The sequence below is a fragment of the Drosophila elegans genome, unplaced genomic scaffold (genome assembly GCF_018152505.1).
Source record: "Drosophila elegans isolate 14027-0461.03 unplaced genomic scaffold, ASM1815250v1 contig_149, whole genome shotgun sequence".
NCBI lineage: Eukaryota > Metazoa > Arthropoda > Insecta > Diptera > Drosophilidae > Drosophila > Drosophila elegans.
This window is the reverse complement of record NW_024545513.1, coordinates 23,138,179-23,155,681: the sequence shown is the minus strand read 5'-3', so window position 1 is coordinate 23,155,681 and position 17,503 is coordinate 23,138,179. Positions and strand designations below refer to the sequence as shown.

At 33.9% G+C, this 17,503-nt stretch overlaps 1 protein-coding gene across 5 annotated transcripts; it reads left to right on the top strand.

Moving 5' to 3' along the window:
- The first annotated feature begins 57 nt into the window (after positions 1 to 57).
- Positions 58 to 16,542, top strand: LOC108134855 (dynamin). Of its 5 annotated transcripts, XM_017255333.2 has the most exons (17): positions 58 to 130; positions 744 to 1,035; positions 2,835 to 2,908; positions 2,970 to 3,726; positions 3,791 to 3,907; positions 3,979 to 4,207; positions 4,278 to 4,435; positions 4,512 to 4,618; positions 4,812 to 5,005; positions 8,026 to 8,145; positions 8,563 to 8,574; positions 9,472 to 9,477; positions 11,083 to 11,286; positions 11,351 to 11,444; positions 11,511 to 11,647; positions 11,713 to 11,855; positions 15,570 to 16,542. In XM_017255333.2, exons 2-17 carry the CDS (start codon positions 890 to 892, stop codon positions 15,724 to 15,726), a joined length of 2,655 nt encoding a protein of 884 aa, XP_017110822.1. In that variant the 5' UTR covers positions 58 to 130; positions 744 to 889; the 3' UTR covers positions 15,727 to 16,542. The 5 variants fall into 5 exon arrangements, with proteins under 5 accessions (XP_017110822.1, XP_041563115.1, XP_017110825.1 ...); XM_017255338.2 differs by lacking the exons at positions 58 to 130; positions 15,570 to 16,542 and adding an exon at positions 13,387 to 14,885 and having other exon boundaries at positions 169 to 1,035; XM_041707181.1 differs by lacking the exons at positions 58 to 130; positions 8,563 to 8,574 and having other exon boundaries at positions 168 to 1,035.
- The last annotated feature ends 961 nt before the right edge of the window (positions 16,543 to 17,503 follow it).

Genomic DNA, 17,503 nt, shown 5'->3' with positions numbered 1-17,503 from the left:
CGATGATGCCCCGCCAAACATCGAAGTAACCGATGTTTTGAAAACATCGATGACATCGATGTTGGTATCGACGTTTCTCCATCTCTAATCCATTGTACGATTTTTGGAAGCGAGAGTGGTGGTGATAATAGTCGGTTTGCTCGAAAATAAAGATATTTGTTGCGACCAACAATCGTGTCGCCCATGCGATGATTAGAGCCAAACAAAAAATATATTTGCTTAAAGTCTAGATCAATTGTTATTTTTGTTGTGCTTTGGGCGATAAACATAACATTTGCACCCACACTGTTACGCCTAAAAAAGAAGTGACGATTGAAAAGTCGATAACAATTTTCTTTGGGTCTTTTCAAACTTGCGGAGTGTATATGTACATACATAAATTCTTTTTGTGTAAATGTCGATAAACATTTTTGCCAGTGACCCAACCAATTCTATTAGTTTAGTCTTATTATACCTAGCATGAAATTTTTTGTAGTAGTAATCATCGAATCGCGTTTAATTGTGGGAGAATGAGTAACTACATGTGAGCCGAGCCGAGCCATTGGATGAGCGACTGCCCACGGCTTACGCATATTTATTTCTTTTTTATCTCGAGTTTGCAAAACTGTCATTGTTGACGTTGTACGAAAAGGAAAGTGTCAGAGTGAAAGGACGACGACGACGCGGGCGAACATCGAAATTCCCATTGTAGAGAATTACATATGTAGTTTGTTAACAAGAATACTGCTGTATTGCAATTGCAGAAGTGTGCGGTGCAGAAAACGCTGAACGCTGAACGCTGAGCGCAGAGATTAAAACACAAAACAACTGGACGAGGCAGGAATAGACGTCCGTCGCGCAGTTCGATTTCGATCTAAATCACAGAACCTAATCTATACAAATTGTGAAAATGGATAGCCTTATAACGATTGTAAATAAGCTGCAAGATGCGTTCACATCGCTTGGCGTGCACATGCAATTGGATCTGCCGCAGATCGCGGTGGTCGGCGGTCAATCAGCTGGCAAAAGTTCTGTTTTGGAGAACTTCGTTGGCAAGTGAGTAAACGTACATACATATATGTAATAATGTTCAATGGTTTATTTTTATCATTTTTTTTTTCATTTAATTGCTGAAGAGCTGGAGCAAATCGATTTTTCTCTGGTCCGGGTTAAACTTTGTCCGAAAACTGTACGAAAATGAATCAATTGATTATTTTAGTCCAGGCAAAGAGTTTGTGTAGAAAATCACATATTACATGAATCAGTTTGAAACCATCTTTCTGGGTACTTTTGTTCATTGATAAGAACTCAGCAATCAATAATCGTTGAATTTCAAACAGGTGCACATAGAAATACCCCCGTACATAAGTGGGTGGTGAGTAATGGCCAAATATTTGTTATCAGCGGCGTTAACCTAATTAAGCTGATAAGAAAATGTATCTTTCTTGAGAGTGCATGCCTAACATTTAAGCCAAAGGTCAAAGATATACAATGCACGGATTTGAGCCAAATATCGAATTTGTTAACACAAAAATCTAAAATGTATGTATCAATACGCAATACGACCGTTACTTGTGTCGCAGCTCTCATTTGTATCTACATGCCTGCGCTGTCTCTCATTTTTCTTTGTTGGCGAGTGTCCACTCTAAATACAAACATAATGAAAACAATGGCTTACGCCCTTATATAGATAAGGCAAATGATTGTACGCTAACATAAATGCTTCTTTTGCTGCACGCTTTACTTTCTCGCTTCGCAACAAATTCGGATCGTTAAAAATAATAAGATATTCTATATAGGGGTATGGGTTTACCTGATACAAACTTTGTATTTCATGGCCAAGAAACCGCATACATATGAAATGGTTTGGTAACAAGTTTATGCATATTTGAAATATTGCTGAAAATGCTGAAATAAATATAACCATCATCGATATATGTATAAACTTACAAACTGCATTAAACCATGTACATTTTGTGCTTACATAAGCTCACAATGTTCAAAATAGTCCAGATTGAATTCGCATGCGCCGTGTTTATACACTTGTATTGTATGTATGTCAATTAGGGTGGTTTCCTATACCCATATTACATACAGACCAATCAAACAGAGAAGAGAGAGGAAGCCAGTTTCGGCAAAACCAAAATCTTTTTTTTGCCTCATTAATGATAGCTATATTGACTATATTATAGCAACAGGATATGGAAGGCTAACCTTTAGGTTTTAATATTGTAATATTAAAAATTATCATAGAGTATTTAAGCTATTGCTAAGTTTTAAAAATAAAATAACACATTCATTTTGATGAAAAAATCCTTAGTTTTCTTGTCCTCGAATTCTTAAGCATTTTATAACCACACTACTAAAGCCGATTTATACAAGATTTGCATAGATTATAAGAAAAGCCTTCGATTCAGTGGTTTAATCTTATGCAAACTTTCTATATTCTTATAATCAAAAATCCTAAAACACGTTTATTTCAAATTGAAAAAAATATATAACGATTATTTGAGATTTTTTTTATTTATTTAGTTATTATGAGCTAACCAGTAACTAAAATTATTAGGGCCTTCAGCTCAGGTTATTATTTGAGATTATATCAGATTCATATGAACAAGAGTATCCAGCCAATAACGAATAACATGTTATTGCTTTAAGCATTTCTTATTTAGCAATAAAAACAAATGTTTTGAAAACCTGCAAATTCAAAATCGTTTCTTAAATCTCAACAGTTGATTAAATAATAGACCATACTTATTGTGTTAACAATAAGGGCCCAAATAGTAGGGTCTAGATTAGTTAAATAAGTAAGCCCATAAATATCTCTTTCAATAATTTGTCTATAATTTTTGCAGAGATTTCTTGCCCCGAGGCTCTGGTATTGTGACCCGTAGACCTCTAATATTGCAACTGATCAATGGAGTTACAGGTAAGTTGATCACACACTCGATTTCGTTGTTTTATATTGCTCATATTTAATTTGTCTCCAGAGCATGGCGAGTTCCTTCACTGCAAAGGCAAAAAGTTTACAAGCTTTGATGAGATCAGAAAAGAGATCGAAGATGAAACGGATCGTGTGACCGGAAGTAACAAAGGCATTTCAAACATTCCAATTAATTTGCGCGTGTATTCGCCGCATGTTCTCAATCTGACTCTGATTGATTTGCCAGGCCTAACAAAGGTGGCAATCGGCGATCAGCCAGTGGACATTGAGCAGCAAATTAAGCAGATGATATTCCAATTTATTCGCAAAGAGACTTGCTTAATTCTGGCTGTGACCCCGGCCAACACCGATCTGGCCAACTCGGATGCGCTCAAGCTGGCAAAGGAGGTGGATCCGCAGGGAGTGCGCACCATCGGTGTGATAACAAAGCTCGATCTTATGGACGAGGGCACCGATGCCCGTGACATTCTCGAGAACAAGCTGCTTCCCCTGCGACGTGGCTACATTGGCGTGGTGAATCGCTCACAGAAGGATATCGAGGGACGCAAGGATATCCATCAGGCTCTTGCCGCCGAGCGCAAGTTCTTCTTGAGCCATCCATCCTATCGTCACATGGCCGATCGTCTTGGAACTCCCTACTTGCAAAGGGTCCTCAACCAACAACTCACTAACCACATACGGGATACGTTACCTGGCCTGCGAGACAAGTTGCAAAAGCAGATGCTCACCTTGGAGAAGGAGGTTGAAGAGTTCAAACACTTTCAGCCAGGCGATGCCAGCATCAAGACAAAGGCTATGCTCCAGTATGTATAAATCAATTTGGCTGTATTACTGTTGTTGGATAATGTGTACATTTACTCCGCACAGAATGATTCAGCAGCTGCAGTCCGACTTTGAGCGAACAATTGAAGGCAGTGGCTCGGCTTTGGTCAACACAAATGAGCTCTCAGGTGGCGCCAAGATCAATCGCATTTTCCATGAGCGGCAAGTTTCACTAGAGCTTACTTTATGCTATATTTAAATTATATCATAACACAACACTTTGTCCGTTTTAGACTTCGCTTCGAGATAGTTAAGATGGCATGCGATGAAAAGGAATTACGACGAGAGATCTCATTTGCAATTCGAAACATTCACGGTATTCGCGTTGGCCTCTTCACACCCGACATGGCGTTCGAGGCCATTGTTAAAAGGCAAATTGCGTTGCTCAAGGAGCCGGTTATAAAGTGTGTCGATCTAGTCGTGCAGGAACTTTCGGTGGTTGTGCGCATGTGCACAGCTAAAGTAGGTTGACTTATTTAATTTGATTTAAGGCATACCCTCATAGCTAATGTTTATTGATCATTCGAAACAGATGAGTCGATACCCACGTTTACGCGAGGAAACAGAACGTATTATCACAACACATGTTCGCCAACGCGAGCACAGTTGCAAGGAACAAATCCTTCTGCTTATCGATTTTGAGCTGGCCTACATGAACACCAACCATGAGGATTTCATTGGTTTCGCCAAGTGTGTATTAACAGCTACTATTAGTTTGCTATCTATTTATTTCTTAACCGATTCTGTTTGCTTTGTTTGTTTATAGCGCTCAAAACAAATCAGAGAATGCCAATAAAACTGGCACTCGTCAGCTTGGCAACCAAGTTATTCGCAAGGGTCACATGGTCATACAAAACCTTGGTATCATGAAAGGTATGTACAACAATCTAGCCACAAGATTCAGCCTACTTGATAGGGAAATGTGTGTGCAATGTCTGTAATAAATCGTTCAGTTCATTTAGTTGGTATTCGGTATTTAAATGTGCTTGTGCAGATTTGCAGATTTGTTATAGTTAACAGCATTACTCGCCTGGGCATTTATTGAGTTTTATGTGTGTTTTTGCAGGTGGATCGCGTCCCTATTGGTTTGTGTTAACATCCGAGAGTATCTCCTGGTACAAGGACGAGGATGAGAAAGAAAAGAAATTTATGCTGCCGTTGGATGGTTTAAAATTGCGTGATATTGAACAGGGATTTATGTCAATGTCTAGACGTGTTACATTTGCTTTATTTAGTCCCGATGGACGTAATGTTTATAAGGTTAGTAATTTTTGTTAACATACAAAAAAATGAGTTTTAAATGATTTCAGAAACAAAAACCAAAACCAGAGAAAAACTTTCAATCAAAATAACTAAACAACTAAAACAACAAAACGTAATTTTTGCGATATTTTTGAAAATAATTCAAATTTCCATTGTATACCAATCCCAATTTGAATCCTTTGGTTAAATAGGGCAAGAGATCAATTAATTATTTTTTTGTATAATATAAAAATTACTATGTTTTTATCAACATTTAAGTCAAATTGAAGGCAAAGGAGTTTGCTATGTCGTAAACTCCTTTTGCCTTTTTATTTTGTGATGCTTGATAAGCTTGCTGCAAAGTTCACTACACTTTTTGATACATAATGAATCGCGCCAAAACTAGTCACACACCATTATTCAATCAATTAATTGTACTTAAAGCTTATACACTTCAAAGCATTAGTCAGAAAATTGAGTTTTCTAGAAACTTGGCAAAAGTTTCAAAAACGCACACACGAATTAACATTAAGTTCGTTCGAAAATCGTTATGGTATAGCTTTCTTTCTGTTAGATAATGGTGAATTTGTCTGAAATCTGATGATCTAACGATTTTCGAGATCCATTTTTGCTCATTAGCAGGATAAAACATACACTTGAAGAAGCTTTGAGAGTAATGATCTGAAAGATGTAATTTATGTGAATTTTATATAAATTTATGGACTGTACTCATTTTGTAGGTCTTGACACCTTTTTTTTTTAGTAATCTGAGGACATCGACATTTGTTATTTATCTAGCTTCTTCTAGCTTATTATTATTTATGTTTAAAATAATAATAAGCATTGACAGTTTTTTCGGGGAAATTTGTCACGAACAATGAATTCCTCCTTCATCCGTTTCCATTTATAGTAAATATTTGACCACCATGTCATTTTGTAGAGGCAGTAAATGTGCGCAATTCGTTTTTCGTACTGTATTTGTTATTTGCACATACGCTCTATTCATTGTTTTTTTTTAGCAGATAGATAGTGATTACTATTTGAGAGGGTATTACAATTTTAGTTAAAACGCAGTAAATGTGTCCTTCATTGGAAGTCAAGTGGTGTTTTTGCCATTTAAAATCCCAAACAGGTGATAATACGTATGTATATCTTTGATAAAGGCAAGTCCGACTGAACGCAGTAAACGTGTCCTTCATTCGAATCCAAGGAGTGTTTTTGGCATTAAAAGTTCCAAACATGTGAGGAAAATTAAAGATTATTTCGTTTTAAAAATGCACGTATGTATATAATTGATAAAGGCAAGTCCGACTGCCTTTTTCTATGCGATTTATTTGTAGCATGAAGTTATTTTATGTGCAGCCAGATCAAGTTTTAGAATCCGAGATGTCTAATTTCCTATACCAGGTAGAATTTGCTACATATAGCTGATTTATGATATTGAATTTTATTTCCTTGCCTGTCCTGATATCTGCTTTTTATTCGAACTTAAACGGATCTCTTGAGATTTATAAAATTTTGATGACCATTTCCCACGCTCATTTTCGCTTAGTGTAAAAGCTAACTACTACCTTTTCGAACGCATTTTTTTCCTGTGAAGACCATCACGGGAAGTAAAATGCAAACGCACTAATACATTTTCGTTAATAACTGCAAAAAAATAAAACTTCCTCTCCTGTTTTAAATGCCGACGCTAGCTTTCTTACCCGTTACGTTTTATTATAACATTCAATTTCTTGGTTCAAAATTTCATGTTTTATGTACAACAGCTATGTTTTTACATATCCTAACACATTTTTAGTTTTGATTTTTAATATTTTTGACCCAAAATTAGTAACTCATCGTTTTTAAGGCATTACGTCAAGATCCACGAGCAGTGTACGAGCATTTTACAGATGCCTTGGAGCAACTGCACCTTTCGAAACTTGTTTGTAAACTTGAAATCGCGTTTTCAGCCCACTTCACGGACCGTAAAATCCCGGATTCCGGAGCAAAATATTGAATTTCTCAATAATCATTGAATCACTTCAAAGTTGAATCTATGAAGTCAATGCCGACGCATTGCGACACCAGACAATATTAATTTTTCCTAAACTTTTCACATTTGTTATAGTTATCATTTGTTGCTGCATTAGCGTAAACAGTCGGTCAACAATTCCACAACAGATGCGCAGATGGGGCTATTAGGCTACACTGCTCGACAATGACTTTCGAAATGGGAATTCTACAATGGGTATTTGTACACAAGCAATGGAGAGACAAGACTTGCCCATTCATCTATCCTGAAGCAGAGAAGTCATTTGTCTGACTACGTTTCGTAACGAGTTTCCTAAAATGTATAGTTTATTGCAATCCGCTTCTTAACTTCCTCTCTCTACTAGCTTTTTGTAAGATGAAAATTGCAATTGCCATTCATGAATTTTTTCCAAAGTCCCAGATGCAATAATTGTTATCCGAATACAAACTGAAAGAGGCACAAATTTAGAAAAAATAGTGTTTATATATAGATATGTCCAGGTCCAATTCAAATCAAAAGCAGTTAACTTTGGGTCTAGTGTTGTCTGCTTAATAAGCAGTGAATTCTATCCATAAAAAACAGATAGTGTTTGGTTAGTCCTTTTGAGAGTACCAGATGGTAAGAGATAAAAAAAATATATTTCAAAAATTTCTCCACGTTTTCTACCCCATTTTTCGATCATGGGGATCGATCGTCTTATATTTTTAAAAGTAATACAGAATCGTGGGAACTTTAAATCTATTTATTTTATAAAACAAGCGCTCAAATCGATACGAAGTCGTTGTTTTTGGGAAACTCACAGCTTTAAACCCTTTTTTTTCGTTTTATAATGTATTTCTTGCAGTGATCGATAGTCAAAAACCGAACACAAAACTAAACGGCCAAAATAATATAACGAACATAACTTTTAAATCTGATTATCTATGGAATACAAAAAATGATTATTTTTAATGTTGTATCATAAATGATTTTGTTTTTTATCTGTTTTTGCCTCGACGCTTTTAAACACGCGCTATTTTAGGACTACAAACAACTGGAGCTGTCCTGCGAGACTGTCGAGGATGTGGAGTCGTGGAAAGCTTCTTTCTTGCGAGCTGGTGTCTATCCCGAAAAGCAAGAGACTCAGGAAAACGGGGACGAGGTGCGTATTTAAAAACCAATAATCAATAAGGAGATATTGCCAAGATAATGTACTCCAACACTAAGGTTTATCTCTACACTTATTGGATTCATTAACTGCCTCTTATCACACTATCACAAAGTGCCTTTATCTGACTGATTGTTGTATATAAATGTGATTATAACTTTGGTCAGAAATCTTTCTAGAGCAGTTAAAGAGAAATTTTCCTCCAGTCTTTCTGATTATGCAAGATTTATTTGCAACGAACACTTGCTATCCCCAATTATTAACAACTCCGATTTTTACATGAACAAACAATTGAAAATTCATTGTAGAACTATCTTATAAATAAATATATCTCTTTGTTTTTGCTGTTCTACTGACCAAATCTACCAAATATCTCGCAATAATGATGCTTTATGTTTAATCGTCATCCAGGAAGGACAAGAGGTTTGTTAATCTTTGAAACTTTAACGATATTATTTCATTCAATGTACCTATCAATAAAAATTCGTATTAACTTTTACGAATTTCTATACTAATAACTAATACATTATTTTAAAATCCTCTTAATTAATTAGTCATTTTTGGTTTAATTTGTTTATTCTTGTTTTCAAAGACAGTGTATTGAGGTATTTAAGCCGTTACTAAAATTATTTAACAAAATTATCCCGTTTTTTTTTCAAAATTTGTTATTTCAACAAAATTGTACGTCTTTACTAATATCTAATGGTATCGATATACATTAATCGGCTCAGGATTTTTTGAAATATAACATATAAGGCTTTAAACTCCATCTCATTACCTAAAAGTAACATATAATATAAATCATGAAATTGTTTAACATAACATTATTCGTTTAGAGGTGCAATTAACTATAATATCATCACCCGAGTATGCTATAACAGAGAGATAAAACGGCTAAAAAATTTGTTCGACTGCTCGTTAATATATAGTTAATGTTAACAATAAAAGAATTGACTGTAACTGGCTTATATTTCGAGTGTTATGTCATACTCGGGCTGTGATATTTTCTTCCATTAACCAACCAGGCAATTGAATAAACTTTTTGAAAAAAAATTGTCTGTCGGTTTGTGCGATGCTTTCACATACCTGATGTAGTTATTACGCCAATGATTATTCAACTAACTTATAATTACTGATTATCTCATAGTCGGGCCACACGACTATTCCATTGTTACTGGTTTCTTTTAACGATTGTGAACATGTTGTTCTCTTCTATTTTTCCGCCACCTACCGAACAAAACGACCAATCTATAAAACGCCAAAAAAAAAAAAAAAACCCACACACACACAAAATTAATAATTTCTTCCGGTTGGTTTTAGCAACAAGTATGTGTTGATTTAAATCGTTTTTATTGAGTTATTTTTTATGTTTGTAATGTTTGAATTTTCCAAGACATAATTAAAAAATATATATTCGCTACTATATACTATACGATAAATCGTAGAATGTATTTAATAGTATAGTATCCAATTGAAACGAGGAAGCACTTCCTTCGCCAACTAACTAAATTAACATCTGATCAGCTTCAACAGACGATTCGATCATGCCTGTTTGTCGGTATAATCATCTAGACTTTGGGACCTTTATTTTGTACTTTAAAGTTTCTTATTGAGTAGCGGGTATCGCATAGTCGGAAAGTCGACTATAGTGTTCTATCTTAAATTTAACAAATTCAAGGGTCTTCCGTCATAAATTTAAGTAAACAGTGGTTATAAATTCTTACATAGGCCAGTGGCTAAAAAGTGGCTACACCCTTTTAGTTTTGATTTGCCATTATCCCAAAATACTTAATGATTATACCAAATGGTAAAGCTAAAACGAAAGGTGTCCTTGGGCACAAAACCCCTCCTCTCGTAAATTTGAACGATTTACCTTAATTTTGACGGTCGCCTCTTGCATGTAATTTGATCTTTTTAACTCAATTTTTATTATATTTAATTATTTTTTTATAGTTTACTTAACATATTTTAATTCAAAGTTAAAATTGAAAATATTTAAACGCATGAAACTCAAAAGTTCGGAAATTCCTTAAACAGATCCAGAGGCTCCAAAAATAGAACATATGAAATTCTTTGACAATGAATTTCATATGTTCTCCTTGCTCTACTTGTATTTATTTAATAAGATAAAGGGTTAAATATTTTGCAATTGGTTAACACTAAGGATTTTTTCTATTAAAACTGAGTTTTGTAGAGAAGGGTGAAGGATTTAAATTATTATAAAGACAAAATAAGTCGAAAGGGATTGCGTGGCGAAAAAGTTAACATTTTTAAAGTCCATGTTCATTTTTTTGATAAAATTAAGGGGTTATACGCCACTCTTCAAAAATACATTTTTTTTTGGTTCTAAAAAGTCTTATAGTTTCTCTTTAAATTTTGTAAAACACTGACGTTGTATGTTTTAGTAACAATGTGTTTTTAAGAGCGACTTTTAAAAATGGGACTACAATTTTAAATCTTTCAACTCAATTCGCTAAGACATTCTTTACAAAAAGATCAATCGTTTTTTTTTATTTCTTATTTAAGGCCTTTAATTAATGAAATAGTTAAGTCCATAGTATTAAAATGAGTTTGTCCTTTTGATCAATCTTGCTTATGCCTTCAGAAATCCATGTTCACTTATTTATTTTTTGTGACAGAACGGAAACTAACATTCTACTCATATATATATATATATAGGTATATTACTACCTCTTAAAATAAAATGTATATGTAGGTAGGAAACGTATTTTGTATTTGGGAAGGGAGTAGCGGGTATCAAATGGTCGGGCACTCGACTACAGCATTCTTCCTCATTTTTAAATGCACGATTTAGTTATTATGTTGTTAAATATTTTTGCACTTTACAATTTTCTCAACGATCCATAAAATTACTATCGATTCCCCCCAAAAACCAAACCTTATACGAATCTCCGTCAACAACAACAACAGTCGGCCAGTGAGGAGAGTTCCACCGATCCACAGCTAGAACGCCAGGTCGAGACCATTCGCAATCTGGTTGACTCCTACATGAAGATCGTTACGAAGACCACGCGCGACATGGTGCCCAAAGCGATTATGATGCTCATAATTAACAATGCCAAGGACTTTATCAACGGAGAGCTTCTGGCACATCTCTACGCATCTGGTGATCAGGTAAATGCCATAAAATACTTCAACTACTACTAAATGGGGGCCTCACCAACCTATTGACCTACAGTCCCAGATGATGGAGGAGTCCGCCGAGTCGGCCACACGGCGAGAGGAGATGCTGCGTATGTACCGCGCCTGCAAGGATGCATTGCAGATTATAGGTAACTATCAACACTGTTAACTGCTGTTGGCCAATTCACATTTAACCATTATGCAATTGCTTCAAGGCGACGTGTCCATGGCAACGGTGTCCCAGCCATTGCCTCCTCCGGTTAAGAATGATTGGCTACCCAGTGGCCTGGATAATCCACGCCTCTCACCTCCAAGTCCGGGTGCTCCACGCAAGCCAGCACCTTCCGCACAGGTACTCATTATAGTCATTATAGTTACCAAAAACACAATATATTTATTGTATTCGTACCGTTGCAGGGCACCATGGGTGGACGGAACCCACCGTTGCCGCCAGCTACAGGTCGCCCAGCTCCAGCGATCCCGAATCGCCCAGGAGGTGGTGCACCACCACTACCTGGCGGTCGTCCCGGAGGAGCTCTGCCCCCACCAATGCTACCGTCGTAAGTACCCTTTGCCGTCAGGATATCTTCACTTATCTATTGTACTTACCCACTGCCAAATGCACACACATATGGATCATTGTTATACACACTGTTCCGTAACTGACATATCTTTGAAATATCTATTGAAACTGTTCCCTTTTGTAAAATAATGATCCATCAATTAGGGGTGTCACAGAAATACTTAGCAATATCGGAAACATCAGTGAACAACATTGCGAAAAAATTATTGGGTTGCCACAGAACTACGAAAGAATAAGTTTATTCGAAAGTCGGCTAAACATTGGATGCCAAGAATTCATATTACTTTTAATTTGATTATGGCAAATTCCCAATGAACAATATATTTTACTTTTTTTTGCAATATATATCTATGATATTCTATGAATTTTGCATTGTGTTACGGAGAATCGATTAGTGTTAGTATTATTTGATTTGATATATCTTGAAAGAACTTTAAAGGCTCACATAAAATGTTTGTAGAGAGGTCCACATAAACTGTCTTAGCTACCCATATCAATCCATTAACTGACTAACCTGATTTGTCAAAAAAGTAATATTTTGTTTTACAAGTTTTAAATATTTACCTATATATATTTTTATTCTAGCTGAAGGAAAAGATATTTGGTAAAAATTTAGATATAAGGGCTGTGGCAGGCCGAAATGAAAGGCGATTTATGTGGCACCTCTATTTGAATAGTATTTAAAAATGCATAAATTTCGAAATGTCTGCATACAAATGAGTACATTTTATATCTTGTGATTTATCTTAAAACTTAGTACGTACGATTTGGTACTTTAAATTCTTTTTAAAGGGGACTAGGAAATTAGCCAACGCGACATCGCCTATGTACATATTGAGTTTTGGGAAAACAATTATATTAGGTATTTTATTTAAGTTTTTTATAATAACTAACAAAAGTACAAATGCTTAACCATTTATTTCTAACAAAAATCTAACAAAAGTGTGAAAAACAAAATGTTATTCTTAAATATATTTATAATTCTGATATTGCTTAACATAAATAGTTTATTGACTTTGCAAAAACGCAACAAAATTAAGCGAAAATTATTTTGTGTTCCCGTTTTGCTTAAATGTATTTGTATGTGGATCATTGTGTGGGTTAATTGGAAGTTAAAATAACGTGCTTTATAAAAGTGGTTAACAATAATTAACGATTAACAATGTCTGTGGCACCGCAAAATGAAATTAAAGAGAAAAACAAGCGAATGCGATTTCTGTGTAACCCCGCTGTAAAATATGATTTATTAATTAGTCGCGTAATTTTTGAACTTCAAATTCAAGCTATGCCTTTTATTACTGATAAATTTAAGTTGTCCAATAATGTTCTTGATCAAGATATTTTGAACAAAATTAATACAACTGTTTTTGTTGTCTCTTTTTTCTCTTTCTATGTGATACGATAATAACCAAAACATTGCTAACAAAACAAAATAAACCTACAACAAAATTGAATAACACTAAAATATATGTATTTCGACAACACAACACAACAAAACACGTACACAGACGTCGTTAAATTTGTTGTCGGCATCGAGATTCTATATGTACGTCTAGGGGATGAACCTTCAAAAAGTAGCTTGCTGACGATTTAACCAACACAGTACCCAATTCTACTTTCAACAATTGAACTTTGATATTATTCCGGCAAAATCCAAAATAACAACAACGATGGGAAATCGATACAATTAAATCGCTTGCGTATCATTGTAGTCAATATATAACCTGAAACGTTAAAACTGATATAAATTCTTAATATGTGAAAAGCAACTAGTCGAGATGCACATGATTTCTTTAATTCCATAAGATGTTTTTCGTAATATCTACTTTCCTGTGTAGATATACAATATACATATGTACAAATGTATATGCATTTGTTCGTGCATGTCTAATTATTATATTATTTGATGTCCCTTTATCAATGGCATACGCTCAAAAGTTATGTAAACTATTTGTATGGGCAAATGCTTAGTGACGATATTATATTAACCAATTATCTTAATTATATAGCTAACTATTAATAAATAGCTTTCGTTAACTGCATTGTGTTGTTGTTGATGTTAAACTATAAAACCCAATTAAATTAGAAAATGTTAGGCAAAGCAACGTTAAAAACATTTAAGGTCAGTCACAAAGTATTTCCTTGAACTTACAAACAAAACAAAAACAAAACGTATGTTTAAATAGTAAAAAAAAACCCCTCCGATCAATCAGAAGTCATTGGGATTTGTTAGATTTGCTTTGGTAGGCTAATTTCTAAATGCTACCCATAAAAAATAAGCAATATGATTATGCAGCCTTGCGGAAATTAGAAACTTGTTAATACTTAAAGGTTTTTGCTTCAACTATTTGTTCTCTGTAAAGATTTGGACCCTTTGTATTGTTATTTCTGTAAGAAAATTTATTTATTCCCAATCCGCTTAAATTCTCCACAAGTTGAATTGCAAGCTGTCCCGTTTCCAAGAAACGATAAAGTACACGATTAAGTTGATACAACAACTCTGTTGAATTGTCCATTCCTTTGCATATTTTTATGTCTATAAATATATCAATATATTAAAATATAAAACAGCTAAAAAAACATATTTGAACAAAAACATATAATGATATAGGTATACCATTTTTTTTTTTATAACCCAGAAGAAATTAAGTACAACATTTGTAAATGAATTTCGCAAAGATTTTTTAAGTGGTTTGTATCGATTTCCTCTTGAATAAATACAATTATTTAATATATACAGCTGTGTGCTTAATAATAGCAGTTCGCTAAATGTTGAATTATAATTTATTTTAAACCCTTTCTTGCCACGACAAAATTCAAGAGTCCATGTCTTTCAAATGTAAAATGTATTATTTTTAATGTTGATTACAAATATAAGTCATGAAAATACTCTTGTGACTTACTCAAATGGATTGTGACGATGGAAATATGAAGCAAATTATATTACATATGACCAGTTTACGTATACACAAATAAAGTGCATAAATAAATACATAAATTGTTCGTATTGCATAAGTGTGTATTGCTTACTGGCGGGACACAACTTTCTTTTTATGTTTTTGGTGTTTTACCTCAAAACGTACTTATGTGCATAGGCGAAGTTGAGATCTGTTAATGCTATAGTGAAATATATCTCCCCCGAATTCGATTATAAAGGTCGTAAAGTGCAAAAACGGATTAGCATTTTCGGAAAATGTGGTCCTTTGGAAAGTTGTATGTTTTATATACCTAAGGTCAGGTGAAATATCCCAAAAACGAAAAGTTATTTAGCTGGTAGTAAACGATGCAGCAGGAACCTTTGTACTTGTGAACCATACAATTTAATTTCTGATCACACTCAATTCTGCATAGCATTTCAAAACCAAGTAAACATGCATTACAGAAATTTAAGCGCCGAACTTATTTTATTCACAACTAAACAAACATCTTCTTTCCTTTGGCGCGTTGTACGAAAAAAATCTGATGTATCTGATGTATAACTATGCTAAGAAAATTGACCTTTTTTTTTTGGTCGAAATGAAAGTATACTTTAATAGATATTTGGTTTGTGATTTCGAAGCTGAGTAATCAGGAGCTCCAAGCGTTTTGATAAATGTTTGGTTGATTATTCACATATTTTGAATGCAAACGAATGCAAACAGCTAAGCTAAGATATTCAAAATTCAATAATCTACTACTTATACATTTCAAGTCGTGTCTCTGGAGCTGTCGGCGGTGCTATTATCCAACAATCGGGCGCTAATCGTTATGTACCGGAGAGTATGCGTGGACAAGTTAATCAAGCCGTTGGCCAAGCAGCTGTCAATGAGTTATCAAATGCCTTTAGTTCCCGATTCAAACAAAAATAAGCACAATACGCATAATAATTATTAACGAATAGCAAGCACGTACGCTTCATCACATACCATCAAAGAGTTCGAAGCTTTTAAGATGTCTGTTGGTTTTAAATCTATGGTAAAACTCTACGGTGTCACACTACACACTGCACACTACACACTACACAGTACACACTACACAGTTCTACACTCAAATTACTATAATTGCTATCGAATTGATTTCATAATGCAACATTTACTTCTTAAAGTATATCAAAACATGAAATAAATAAATTTAGTTTTCAAAAATGAGTATTTATATGTAAAAAACGATTATAGGTTTATAGTTTTGTTGTTGTAACATTGCAGAGGGTATTATAGTTATTAGAAATGCAGGAAAAGAGGCGTTATTGCAACTCAAAAATGTGCAATAAGACATGCCTGCAGGAGTTATTGTGTATTCAGAAGTGCGGTAACGTCTGATCGCGATGTAAATTAGCACTAGCGTGTGTTTTTGTACTTTCCGAGTGCAATCAAGCCTGTTCTTTTTTTTTTGTAGCTTATATAAAAATAAAGAAACGTTAATTGCAGTGTTAAAATGCTTCTACATTGATGGTAAAACAAAACTATGTATTCACTTTAAAATATGTATTAACTATCTTCAAGGCAAACAAAAATAAATAAATGTGAACAAATAAATTTAGCATCGATGTAACCGTGTTGCGACAAAGAATTACAAATTATTTAAAAACTATTCTACACAGAAATATTATTATTGTGTTAAGGTTAATGTCTTTAATGATTCTTGTTTATAGTCGTATGTTAATAAGAAATACAACTAAAATGAAATTTATTGCGTTTTCTTTAATTGGTGGTTTTATATAAGTACTCCCCACTAAAATTAAGTAAGTTGACTTTCTTGCAGAGAATATTAAAATTTCAGTTAGAAGTTTGCAACGCAGTGAAGGAGATATTTCCGACCCTATAATGTATATATATTCTTGATCAGCATCACCGTCCGTCCGATTCTACGCAAACTACTATCTCATTGCCAAAAGATGTCTTCCTATTGCAGGTAGTATATAAGTCGGCACGAGCCGGATCGGACGACTATATCATATAGCTGCCATAGGAACAATTGGGCAAAAAATTTATAAATTAGCTGTTTTTCATTTTATTTTGTACAGTTTTTCAATAGTTTATCATTTTTGGAATTACGGTTTAAATTTAAATTTGATCAAATCGGACGACTTAAATCATATAATAATCAAAATATTAAAAAAAAGAACAAAAAACTTAAACTTCTTTAAGTATTTTGGCCATAGGAATGATTTAAAACCTCAGAATAATTTTTTAATTTTATTAATTGATAGCATAATTGAAGTGAAAATCCTCATAGAAATTTAGATGTTTTATTTTTGCAATAGCTGCTGCTTCCTTTATTTCCCTAAAATTAAAAAAATGTTTCAAAATTTAAGAAAATCGCCCTAAATATAAACTTTGCAAGGCGTTAACTAAACTAGTGAATCTACAGACAAGTGAAATATGTAATTTAAAAGGTATTGTCAAATTGTAATCAAGCTGCCTTTGCCTTATTTGTCTAAACAATATTGTTTACAAATAATTTTAATTTTATACTATTTTACAAATTATTAAAAAAGATTCTACTTTTTGTTGGTGACAGTAATATAGCCCCCTAATCAAATTTAAACTACATAAGAAAAATTCAACTTTATTTTATAAATTAAAAGTTCTTATTCACATTTCAAATTTAGAAAAATATAACAAATAAATTGATAAAGCAACTGCA

Bases quoted from the DNA above. Each gene is read 5' to 3' on its own strand.
- LOC108134855 (XM_017255333.2), top strand. From the start codon at position 890: ATGGATAGCCTTATAACGATTGTAAATAAGCTGCAAGATGCGTTCACA. The intron at 3,727-3,790 runs GTATGTATAAAT...TACTCCGCACAG, and splicing joins AAGACAAAGGCTATGCTCCA to AATGATTCAGCAGCTGCAGT. The intron at 4,619-4,811 runs GTATGTACAACA...GTGTTTTTGCAG, and splicing joins AAACCTTGGTATCATGAAAG to GTGGATCGCGTCCCTATTGG.